General features: G+C 53.5%; 2 protein-coding genes across 5 annotated transcripts; one reads left to right on the forward strand and one right to left on the reverse strand.

Annotated features, from left to right (window-relative positions):
• Positions 1-222: 222 nt before the first annotated feature.
• Positions 223-9,766, reverse strand: WDR46 (WD repeat domain 46). The gene is made up of 15 exons (XM_061397898.1): positions 9,452-9,766; positions 9,158-9,352; positions 8,968-9,048; positions 8,721-8,833; positions 8,509-8,596; positions 8,318-8,379; positions 7,976-8,080; positions 7,719-7,869; positions 7,466-7,601; positions 7,054-7,153; positions 1,304-1,617; positions 1,071-1,165; positions 833-928; positions 593-706; positions 223-486 (listed from the first exon to the last, which is right to left on the reverse strand). Exons 1-15 carry the CDS (start codon positions 9,518-9,520, stop codon positions 388-390), a joined length of 1,818 nt encoding a protein of 605 aa, XP_061253882.1. The 5' UTR covers positions 9,521-9,766; the 3' UTR covers positions 223-387.
• A 104-nt stretch (positions 9,767-9,870) lies between these two features.
• Positions 9,871-11,225, forward strand: PFDN6 (prefoldin subunit 6). 4 transcript variants are annotated; one of them, XM_061397907.1, is made up of 5 exons: positions 9,871-9,955; positions 10,162-10,240; positions 10,483-10,553; positions 10,635-10,759; positions 10,995-11,225. In XM_061397907.1, the coding sequence occupies exons 2-5, from the start codon at positions 10,177-10,179 to the stop codon at positions 11,122-11,124; spliced, it is 390 nt and encodes a 129-aa protein (XP_061253891.1). In that variant the 5' UTR covers positions 9,871-9,955; positions 10,162-10,176; the 3' UTR covers positions 11,125-11,225. The 4 variants fall into 4 exon arrangements, with proteins under 4 accessions (XP_061253891.1, XP_061253888.1, XP_061253889.1 ...); XM_061397904.1 differs by having other exon boundaries at positions 9,913-10,015; XM_061397905.1 differs by having other exon boundaries at positions 9,928-10,015; positions 10,097-10,240.
• Positions 11,226-11,353: the final 128 nt, after the last annotated feature.

An 11,353-nucleotide genomic window follows, 5' to 3' on the forward strand; every position in this document is an offset into this window, starting at 1 on the left:
TGGGAAACCCAGAGGCTACCAGAGCCTGCTGGTGGGGAAGGCCATCTCCAGGGACTTGGAGCACACCTCTCCCTGGAGGAAGGCCTTAGGGAGCTGGACGAGGCCACAGCGCCCACAAGATGGGTGGGGCCAGAGAGGAGACTCAGCCCCTCACGTCCAAGAGTAGCCCCAGGGTGCACGCAGGCAGGGGACAGGTTCACGGGATGATTGAGACACGGTATCCAAAAGTCCACGTTCCTTTTTAATACCGACCACCCCCCACCCCAGGAACCAGCTGTCCTCCCCAGGAGGAAGGGGGCTCCCTGCTCCCTCCTCATTCCAGGGACGGGTAATTCCCCACAGGTGGGCGTGGGGAGAGAATGTTTCTCCTGGGTCCGGGAGCCTGACTCAGCGCACGAATCTGTCCAGGGCCGACGGCCGGGCCCCCGTGGGCTTGGCCTTCTCTTGCTTCTGCAGCTGCTGCTCCAGGCTCTGGCGGATTTTGTCCTGGGTAGGGAGAGACAGGTGAGAAGTGGCAGGTGGATGAGGCCAGCGGGGCCAGCAGGAGGGCGTTCCCCTTGGGATGCCCAGCCCGCCCCCGGTGCCCGCTCACCCTGTGCTCCTGGTCCATGACCTTCCTCTTCCTCTTTACCAGACTCGCGGTCGAGCTGCGACCTTTCTGCTTTGGCTTTGGCTGGAAGGGAGCCCTGGCATCGGGATCGTAGCCCTGAGGAAGGGGAGGGAGGTGAAAGCTGCAGCAGCCTCTGAGGCAGGGAGCTGTGCTTCTGAGGATGCAGTGGGGATGGGACGTGGTGGGAAGGGGCGCCCAGGCCCTCGGAGCCCCGCTCCGTACCAGCCTCTCTGCCCGTTCCTTCTTTGCCTGCTCCAAAGAGATGACATCAACCTCTGCCAGGGCTCGTGGATCCAGACAGATGAGCTCGGCGGGCACCTGGATGCAACACAGAGGGACGGACGGGTAAGGATCCACAGGAAGGTGACACCAAAGAGGGACAGAAAGCAGAGGCACTGCTGAAATCCTTTCTTCCTAAGACCCCCCGCCCCAGCCTGCGGGGGCGCAGGCGCATCCTCACCTTCTCTAGCAGCGCCTTCACCTCCCACTCCTGCCGCTGCTTCCGGCTCCTGTATGGGTTACTCTCCAGGCCGTCAAAGTTGGGTTCGGCAGCCCCTGGAGGGAGAGGGGGCATGTGGAACTATAACAGGAACCTGCTCCAGCCTGACAGGAGCCCCCTGCTGTCTCAGGGTCCGGCCCACAAAAGCCTCCATTTCGAGGTCACCGCTTGGAGCCCCAGCCCTGCCTGCTCACCAGGGACCAGCATGCTGGTGATGCCCCCGCTGTGCCCCACTCCCAGCACATCCTCATAGGGGCAGAACTGAAGGCCATGCACGTGGCCCGAGAGCCGGTGCGTGAGGTAGGGCTGCTCCAGGGAAGGAGGGCTGGCCTTGCCCTGTCCTGCCCAAATGTTGACCACATCGCCCATTCCCGCTGCCAGCAGTCCCCGCTGGGAGAACGCCAGGTGCCCTGCTCCTTGGGGCAGGGTCCGAGCGCTCAGAGGCTGGAACGTCCCTCGCAGGTCGAAAACCTTCAGCTGGTGGTCCAGGCCAGAGGTGGCCATGTGCCTGGGAGTGAGAGAGGGAAGTTAATCACAGCATGAAGCATCAGGTCTGCTGGGGGAGAAGATGACTGTTAAGGACGGAACCACTACCACCACCCACCTCTTTTCATTTCCCTTTTACAGAGAGGAAACTGAAGTATTGGGGTGAGTGGTGGAGCTAGAATTCAAGTCAGAGCTGTGTCTTTACTGTCTTTTCTCACCACATGTGAATGAAAGGGAGGATGCATGTGACAATCTACACTCAGGTGTGAGGTCACATCACACAGACAGGCAGCCCAGCAGTCAGCAGAGGGAAAGGCTGATGGCAATGGTCAGGGAGGGCTTTGTGGGACTTGAGCCATTCTAGGTAATAATCAAGAAAGCACAAGAGGATTGCTTCTCAGCCTTTTGGCTAAGATCAAGTGAGGAAAGCACAAGAGGGCTTCCCTGGTGGCTCAATGCTGGAGAATCTCCCTGCCGATACAGGAGACAAGGGTTCAGTCCCTGATTTGAGAAGATCCCACATGCCACGGAGCAGCTGGGCCTGTGCTCTAGAACCTGGGAGTTGAGCCCATATGCCCCAATTACTGAGACCCTCGTGCCCTGAAGCCCATGGTCCGCAAGAGAAACCACCGAATGAGAAGCCTGCTCACCGCAACTAGAGAAAAGCCCACGCAGCAGTGAAGACCCAGCCCGGGCAAGGATAAAAATAGAAAGCACAAGGAGCAATTTAAAGATTGTAGCTGAAAACTGAAAAGGTTTAAATGAAACTCACTTTAAAAAAGCGTAAGAAACAGAGACACGCAGCAGGTTTAAATAAATGAACATCAGACTGTGGACACAGGAAGATGGAAATGAGTTTGTTTTCCCGGCTGGTGGAATATGGCCAGGCGGGGACAAACTGCAGAGGCTCCTGAAGGTCAGATGGGAGACCGACAGTCCCCAAAGTGGCTCTCTGGCAGTGACAGGCCAAAAGGTGGAGGCTGCATGGACCCGAGAAAACCTTAGAAAGCAAGGAAGTGATGCGCTAGAAGGCCCCTTTCGCTAGAAGGAGGAAGGGCAAGGTTGGTGACCAGATCCTCGGGAGAAAGGGACTTGCCTGGTGGCCCAGTGGTTAAGAATCAGCTTTGTAATGCAGAGGACACAGATTCGATCCTTGGTCTGGGAACTAAGATCCCACATGCCATGGAGCAACCAAGCCTGCTCAGTACAACTAGAAAAGTCCTATGTGATACAGCTAAGACCCTATATAGTTAAATTAAAAAAGAATTGTCAAAAGTCCTCTTAAGGATGTGTGTACCGCATAAGACATTTACTTTCAGAGACTGGAGTTTCTATGGATATTCAAGTTGCTCAGAGATGCTGAAGGGTGGCCAGCCAGGTCAGGGCATGTCTGTTTGGCAGACGCTGAAGACTCACATTTTAACCTTGACTGTGAGCCCAGGAAGAAAACACTAAGGCGCTCCTCTGAGCAGAGACTTGGCCTGTGATGGGACTGATGCAAGACCCAGCTGGATACCTGTCCTGACAAGACAGACAGGGCCCAGCTCCACCCGAGGGAGAGGTCATGAGCACAAACCAGGACTTGCTGAGGGCTCCTGGGACACAGGTCACAGCCTTCACTGGGCCAACAACTCAAGGGCACCCACTGGCTCCTGCCCCCCACACCCACCTCTGGAAGCCTCTGTGCAGACACCCACCTGGTAGCCAGATGGGCATCCAGACCATGCCACCATCCTACTGAACTTGCAAGAAACAGATCAACTCTGAGGGTCCAGTCCAATCCTAATGCAAGCTTCCAGGAAGCCTGCTGAGGATGACAGCCCGCGGCATCTCTGGAGCCCCTGTGGCCGGTCTGAGGCAGCCCTGAGGAGGACCAGAGCTACACGACTGGGCCCAAAGTCAAGAACCAGAGCTGTTTGGCATTGGGCTGTTGGCCAAACCTCTGTGAACAACTGACGGAGCCTTGAGCAGAAGCAGCTGACCTAGGCAGCCCAGGGAAGGCCAAGTCCAGCTTGGGTCCAGGGGCCCATAGAAGGCAGAAGGCCCTGGAAGAGGCCCCCACTCTCCTAGATCCAGACTGGCACAGACCTGGAGTAAAGGGGAAGAACCAAACCACCAATCCACAAAGACACAACCAGAGGGCCCCGGGGGCCTGAGCAGTCAGCAGGCTTTCCACAGCCACTGGGCTTCTGCATTCTGACTTCCTGAGCGGTGGTATACGAGGAAGAAAGCCATGTGGGAAGACGTATTCCGATAGGACACCCTAAAAGAAGGGAGAACCAGAGGCTGGAACTGTGAGGTGGCAAGGACTGGAAGCAGCAGACCCTGGAGGGGAAAAGCAGCAAGGGCTTCACAGGTCGTGAGCAGTAATGCGGCGATGCAGCCAAAGCCACCAGCAGGGCCTGGGCTCCCGAGGAGCGCTCAGCCAACAGTGATTCTGCGTCTGCCATGACTGATGGCTGAAGAACACGAAGCTATGGGGACAGCTAGCAAGAAGTCGTGTTCTGGGTGAGGGCAATGTGGCAGAAAGGGAGCAGGCCGGGAGAAGCTGTGGGCGGGGGTGCAGCATCCAGCGACGGACACGGTAACGGTGGGGTGATGGGAGACGACTGAGCAGAGCCTGAGGGTTTCGCCCGGCCCGCCAACTCCTCAGCTGTGGTTGTAAATAAAGTGTAACTGGAACACCCCACCAGGGCAGATTCATCCTTCTACCCCCAGAACCCAGCCTACAGCTGGCACCCAATGAATGCCTGATGGATCAAAGAATTTGAGAAAAACACGTGGGAACTTGTGGGAAAGTCTGCCAGATCCAGACATACATACAATACAAACCAGACAAAACAGCTATGGAAACGCAAATAGTCTCTCAGGAAGGGTGGAAATTCAAAGCGGACTGGCCACCCCAAAGCCCCCACAGCACCAGCCAGACCTAAAGAGAACAGTCGTCTTTACGACGATGATGAAACAGCGCTCCCCACCTACCAGGCACCGTGTGCGCCTCTGAATACCTTGACTGGTGTTCACATCTACAACAGCTTCCTAACTGAAGGCCAAGCTTGGCAAACTACGGCCCATGAGTCAACAAAACCAGCCCACCACTTTCTGTAGAGCCTACAAGCTCTACAGAATGGTTTTCACATTTTTAAGTAGTTGGGAAAAACATCAGAAGAAATATATTTCAAGACGTGAAAATTATTTGAAAACTCCAGTGTCAGTGTTCATAAATAAAGTCATGCTGGGACACAGCAATAGAGAGTTCCAGAAAAACATCTCCTTCTGCTTTATTGACTATGCCAAAGCCTTTGAATGTGTGGACCACAACAAACTCTGGAAAATTCTTAAAGAGATGGGAATACCAGACCACCTGACCTGCCTCTTGAGAAATCTGTATCAGGTCAGGAAGCAACAGTTAGAACTGGACATGGAACAACAGACTGGTTCCAAAGAGGAAAAGGAGTTCGTCAAGGCTATATATTGTCACCCTGCTTATTTAACTTACGTGCAGAGTACATCATAAGAAATGCTAGGCTGGATGAAGCACAAGCCGGAATCAAGATTGCCAGGAGAAATATCAATAACCTCAGATATGCAGCTATCACCACCCTTATGGCAGAAAGCAAAGAAGAACTAAAAAGCCTCTTGATGAGAGTGAAAAAGTTGGCTTAAAGCTCAACATTCAGAAAACGAAGATCATGGCATCTGGTCCCATCATTTCATGGCAAATAGATGGGGAAACAGTGAGAGACTATTTTCCTGGGCTCCAAAATCACTGCAGATGGTGATTGCAGCCATGAAATTAAAAGACACTTGCTCCTTGGAAGAAAAGTTATGACTAACCTAGACAGCATATTGAAAAGCAGAAACATGACTTTGCCAACAAAGGTCCATCTAGTCAAGGCTATGGTTTTTCCAGTGGTCATGTATGGATGTGAGAGTTGGACTATAAAGAAAGCTGAGTGCTGAAGAATTGATGCTTTTGAAATCTGGTGTTGGAGAAGACCCTTGAGAGTCCCTTGGACTGCAAGGAGATCACACCAGTCCATCCTAAAGGAAATCAGTCCTGAGTATTCACTGGAAGGACTGATGCTGAAGCTGAAATGCCAATACTTTGGCCACCTGCTGCGAAGAAGTGACTCATTGGAAAAGACCCTGATGCTGAGAAAGATTGAAGGCAGGAGGAGAAGGGGACGACAGAGGATGAGATGGTTGGATGACATCACCGACTCAATGGATGTGAGTTTTGAGTAAACTCCGGGAGTTGGTGATGGACAGGGAGGCCTGGCCTGCTGCAATCCATGGGGTCGCAAAGAGTCAGACACGAGTGAGCAAATGAACTGAACTGGGACACAGCTACACTCATTTGGTTACTTATTCTGTGGCTGCTTTTTGTGCTAAGGTAGCACAGTATTGTGGTCAAGCAGACACCACATCTTATCTCTTTGCACTGCTGCCCAGAACACTATAATCTCAGTGACACACATCACTTCAGAGCATTTCAAGCACCATCCGTCTTATCATCTATCTGTGTGAAAAGATGTTTGCAAAGATAAAATACTCAAAAGTCAAAGTGTTAGTCACTCAGTTGTATCTGACTCTTTGTGACCTCATGGACTGCAGCCTATTGGGCTCCTCTGTCCATGGAATTCGCCAGGCGAGAATACTAGAGTGGGTAACTATTCTGATCTCCAAGCGATCTTCCTGACCAAGGGATCAAACCCGGGTCTCCTGCATTGCAGGCAGATTCTTTACCGTCAGAGCCACCAGGGAAGCCCAAAATACCCAAAACCTCTTCACAAATTGGCAGCTGTAGATCAACATTTGCAGTTGAGTTGGATGATTTGGAACACTAACTTTGAACCTCAACTAAACTAAGTGCTATGCTCAAAAACAGGAATTCATGGATTTCCCTGGCAGTACAGGGGTGAGGACTCTACAATTCCAATGCAAGGCGGGGCAGGTTCCATCCCTGGTTGGAAAACTGAAGATCCTGCATGCCACATGGCATGGCAGAAAAACAAACAAAAACAGGAATCCAATTATTTCCAAGAGTAGACCTATATTACACAAATATTGCATTCAATTCTTTTTCTCATTTCATTAATAATTTGGCATCCATTGTTTCTTCTCTTGTTATTTAAGAACCTACATAAAGCACTCAGTTGTGCTCCGTTACCAACAAAGCCTAAAATATTTACTATCGGGCCCCTTAAAGTCTTCTGGCCCTTGAGCAAGATACTCATATCCCCAGTCTCAGGGTGAAGACCATGTACACCGAGGTCACCTAACATGCCTGCCAACATGGTTGGTAAGGGGTAACACCAGGATTTAAGGCCAGCTTGGGTGCAGAGTCTGTGCTCCCAAAGGCGCACTACCTTTGAGGACTTTCTCTCAAGCTGAGACACCACCCCACCGCCCCCGCCCCCAGCCCCAGCACCTCAGGCCCAAACAACTGACTTACATGCCTGTAGAATCTACTGCCACAGCCCGGACTCCACCTCGGTGACAGAGAATCTTTACCAGTGGCTCCTTCATGGCTGGGCTCCATAAAGACACAGTCCCTGTGCACCAGAGAAGAGCAGAAGTTACTAATAGGGTGCTGAGGCGATTAAACCTGCAAAAGAGGGGGATTCGGGGCCAAGAGGTAAGAAAAGAGGGGAACAGAGGGGCAACCTGAAGGGACTCGTTAAGTACAAATATAGACGAAAAGCTGGGGCATTCCCTGATGATCCAGCGGGTGGGACTCAGCTTTCACTGCTGTGGGCCAAGGTTCAATCCCCGGTCAGGGAACCAAGATCATACAAGCCACATGACATGGCCCAAAAGAAAAGCAAGACAGGATGGTGAGGGTTAAAGTTCTGCCAGGCACCAACCATTACTGTGTCCGAGATGGATGACGGCATTGTAAGGGTTCTGAGTCATGACGCTGAGCCGTCCAGCCCGAGCATTCAGAGCTGCCACGATCTTTCCCACTGACACGTCCAGGTAGGTCAGAAACCCTGTCTCTGACTGTGAGAGAGAGAGGGAAGGAGACCGGATTGCCCTCTGTCCTCCCCCTACTGGGGCCCCAGGGGAGGGACGGTCTTCTCAGGGCTGCCATCTGGTCCCTGCACTCCAGTCACTCACAGCTGTGGCCAGGAGGAAGTGGAAAGGCAGGAACTCAAGTCGGGTGACCCGGTCACAGCGGCGGACGCAATGGAGCTCTATGCCCTGGTTGTCGTAAATGTGAAGCCAGCGGTTCTGGGCAACAGCGAGCAGTGCCTCAGAATGCAGAAACCTGAGAGGGGCGGAGGAGCGGAGCAATGTGAAAGGGAGTCACCAGCTGTCGACTGATCAGTGACGGGCTGTCTCATCCCCACCGGCCGCTGACCAAGGCCACTGACCGGATGTCCCGCACTGCCTCCATGACGTTGATCTCACACATAAGCTTCTTTGTTACCCAGTCGAGGGCAGCCACATGACCCCGGCGTCCTCCAAAAGCCAGGTGTCTGTTGAAGGTGGAGGACAGGCAGGGTGTCAGTTCAAGGCGTGTGTGTAGGGCAGGCGCCCGGACTCAAGGGTCTGTCCCACGCCAGCTCCTCCTCTCCAGGTGAGAGGAGAGATGTTACCACACACGCTTATCACACATGCAAGCAAATAACAAGACCCTCCCCACGTCAACAACCCAGATGTACACTGCTATGGCTGAGATGGACTAGGCTAAAGTCAATGGAATTCAACCTTACCTCCCAGTTCTAGAGTAATTTAGCCTGTAGGGTCCAAACTGCCTCAAGTTCAAGTCAAAATGCTGCAGAAGGGAATAGTGAAAAAAAGAAAAAAGAGAGTTGGTTCCTTTCAGGAATTTTCTAGTCCCCACTCCCGTCTTATTCTGCACCATCAGTCGACCCGCTGGCCCCTTTGCCATTCTCAGGCTCACTTTGGCTGCACTTGCAATGTCCACAGCCTCCACGATGTCAGCCTGGCGAATCTTCGCCGTGTCCTCCCCATCCTCTCCTTCCAGAAACCTGCAAGTGAGTGTGAGAGTTGCATTAAAGCTTCCTAATAAGAAGTGGGCGTCCCAGCATCACAATCAGAAATGAGAGCCCCATAAAGCAGGGGTTGGGGAGGCCCACATCAGGGTCCACTCACCCAGGTTCTTCAGTAAGCAGAAGCTCAGATCGAGCAGCTCTGACACTTGTTTCCTCTTCTTGGGCTTCAGCCACCACAAGTCGGCTTCGCGTCTTGGTCTTCGGATGTGGTAGCTACAACATCGGTGGTGCGGATGGAGTGAGAGAAGGACAAAGGGATGTGGGGGTCACAGGAGAGCCCCGCCTCCATTCAACTCACCCAGACACTCCCTCCTGCAACCGCTCCCCACTCTCCGACTAGTGCTCACCTCCTTGGATTTGTCAATGCGACAGTACTTCTGAACCACCTCCACACTGACGGGGGCGGGACCTGCAAATGGGTCCTGGGCCTGCGGCAGGGAGGAGGCAATTGAGAAACTGGCTCGAGCGGACCCCAGCCCCCCGACCCTGAAAGCACAAGACGACTTGCCTCGGCACCCCGGGAGGTCCCAGGCTCACCCCAGATAAGCTCCGCTGAGGCCTCGGACTCTTCAGTTCTCGGGGCTTCTTCGAGATCCGAAACTTCTTTGAGGTGTCATTTTTCTTTGGCTTCTGGGGGCGGAGCTCTCGATTCCTCTTCCGCTTACGAGGGGGACCTGGAGAAGCTCCGGCAACTGTCCCAGTGGTCTCTTGCTCCCAGTATCGCCGTGGTTTCTACCAGCAGAGCAGGATCCCTCGTATTCCGCGGCCCTTCGCCCCGCCCCTCGAACCCCGCAACTAAAAACTTCCCTTCCACCCCAAGGAGATCCCTACCTTCTTCTTGGTCTGCAGTCTGTCCTTCTTGGCTGGGACATTACTGCCCGGCTCGGGGACTGTCTCCATCTAGCCCACTAGAACCACGATCCACGTGCAAACTCCTCTCCACAGTTCCACAGTCGGATGGAAAACTCCCGGAAGTCCTCCGAGACTCATCCAATCAGCGCCGTTCCAGGTCGAAGCCTCCCAGGCGCCATCTTTAATGAGGGCGCGCTCCCCACTGAGGGGCGGGACCAAGGACCCCAGTGAGGCAACTTATGCCCAAGTGATGAAAGACGGGCACTCCGAGGTCAAGACCCAAGCAACCGTGCAGTTTCTTTTCCCATCTCGGTTTCTCCATCTTGCCTTAAATCCTTCCGCGTCTGGTCTTTTTAGCAGAACACCACACATTGACCATGTTAGAACTACATTTCCCGGCGTGCGTCAGATGACAGCTTCCGGTGCCGTCTTTCCCCAGCATTCTCTATTTACTTCCGGGTTCATCAATACTGAAGTGAGAGCGTGAGTCGGGGAGCGGTTCGGTTGAAGAGTTCGGGGTTCTGCCACTCCCTGAGGCCGGGGGTGAGTCGATATCCCGGACGAGGAGAGACTGCAGTGGGTGCCCCGAGGGGCTGCCTCTCAAGAGGGCTGTCACCTCCGCAGGCCAGAAAGGGGAGCCCGGGTACCTTCCAGAGCGAGACCCAGCGCCCCTCTCCTGCTACCCGCAGGCTTTCGTCCCCGCCATGGCTGAGCTAATCCAGAAGAAGCTGCAGGGAGAAGTGGAGAAATATCAACAGCTGCAGAAGGGTAAGGCAGCAGGGTAGGGGTGACCTCGCGGCAATTCCCTCACAACCCAAGTCTACACCCGAATAATGCATTCTGTCCCACCCCCGGCCCCAGCCTGCGGCTCCTTCCCCTTCTCTGTATTCTTCCCATTCCCTGTCCCGCCTGCCCATCCTTGGCTGCTTCCTCAGCTGTACGTTCTCACCAGGATTGTGGTGATCGGGTGGCACATGAGATGTCTCTAAACAAACCTTTTCATCCGCCAGACTTGAGTAAATCCATGTCAGGGAGGCAGAAACTAGAGGCACAACTAACAGAAAATAATATCGTGAAGGAGGTGAGAGACTGAGATTTGTGGGGCGAGGAGGGACCTGTCCTGGAAGTGATTCTGATCATGTTTTTCCCACTCCTCCATCAGGAACTGGCCTTGCTGGATGGATCCAACGTGGTGTTTAAACTTCTGGGGCCCGTGTTGGTCAAACAGGAGCTTGGGGAAGCTCGGGCCACAGTGGGGAAAAGGCTGGACTACATCACAGCTGAGATGTGAGTCTTCCTTCCACCCCACTGTGATGTACCTGATCCGTTGGGATAAAGGTGTTGAGAAACCTTTGTAGAGTCATTCTCCAGAGTAGCCCCCATTTGAGCAGGTCTTTCAACTCCATCCCTTTTCTTCATACTCCCCTTAGAGCTCAAGTTTCTGACCAATCTCCTTGTCTTCAGCACCCTCAAGAGTAAGTCTCACTAACTTCTCCTTATTTGCTTTTTTGCCTTTCCTCAGTAAGCGATATGAATCCCAGCTCCGAGACCTAGAGCAGCAGTCAGAACAACAGAGGGAGACCCTTGCTCAGCTGCAGCAGGAGTTTCAGCGGGCGCAGGCGGCAAAGGCAGGAGCTCCTGGGAAAGCCTGACCCTGTCCTGGGGGGTGGGGGAGGGGAAGGAATGAGGCAGCTCTAGGGTCTATACTGTAGCTAATAAAATGTGAAAATACCTGGCGTGTTCTGACCAGCCACTTCTGTTGTATTGTCTCCATCCTTTCCTCTGGTCCCTTCCCCCTCACCCCTACATTGCCTGCATTACTCTCTCAGATCCAAATTCTTGCACTGGAATTTCTGTGTGGCAGAGTAACCCTTCTTTCTT

Source organism: Bos javanicus, chromosome 23, assembly GCF_032452875.1.
Source record: "Bos javanicus breed banteng chromosome 23, ARS-OSU_banteng_1.0, whole genome shotgun sequence".
NCBI classification, from domain to species: domain Eukaryota; kingdom Metazoa; phylum Chordata; class Mammalia; order Artiodactyla; family Bovidae; genus Bos; species Bos javanicus.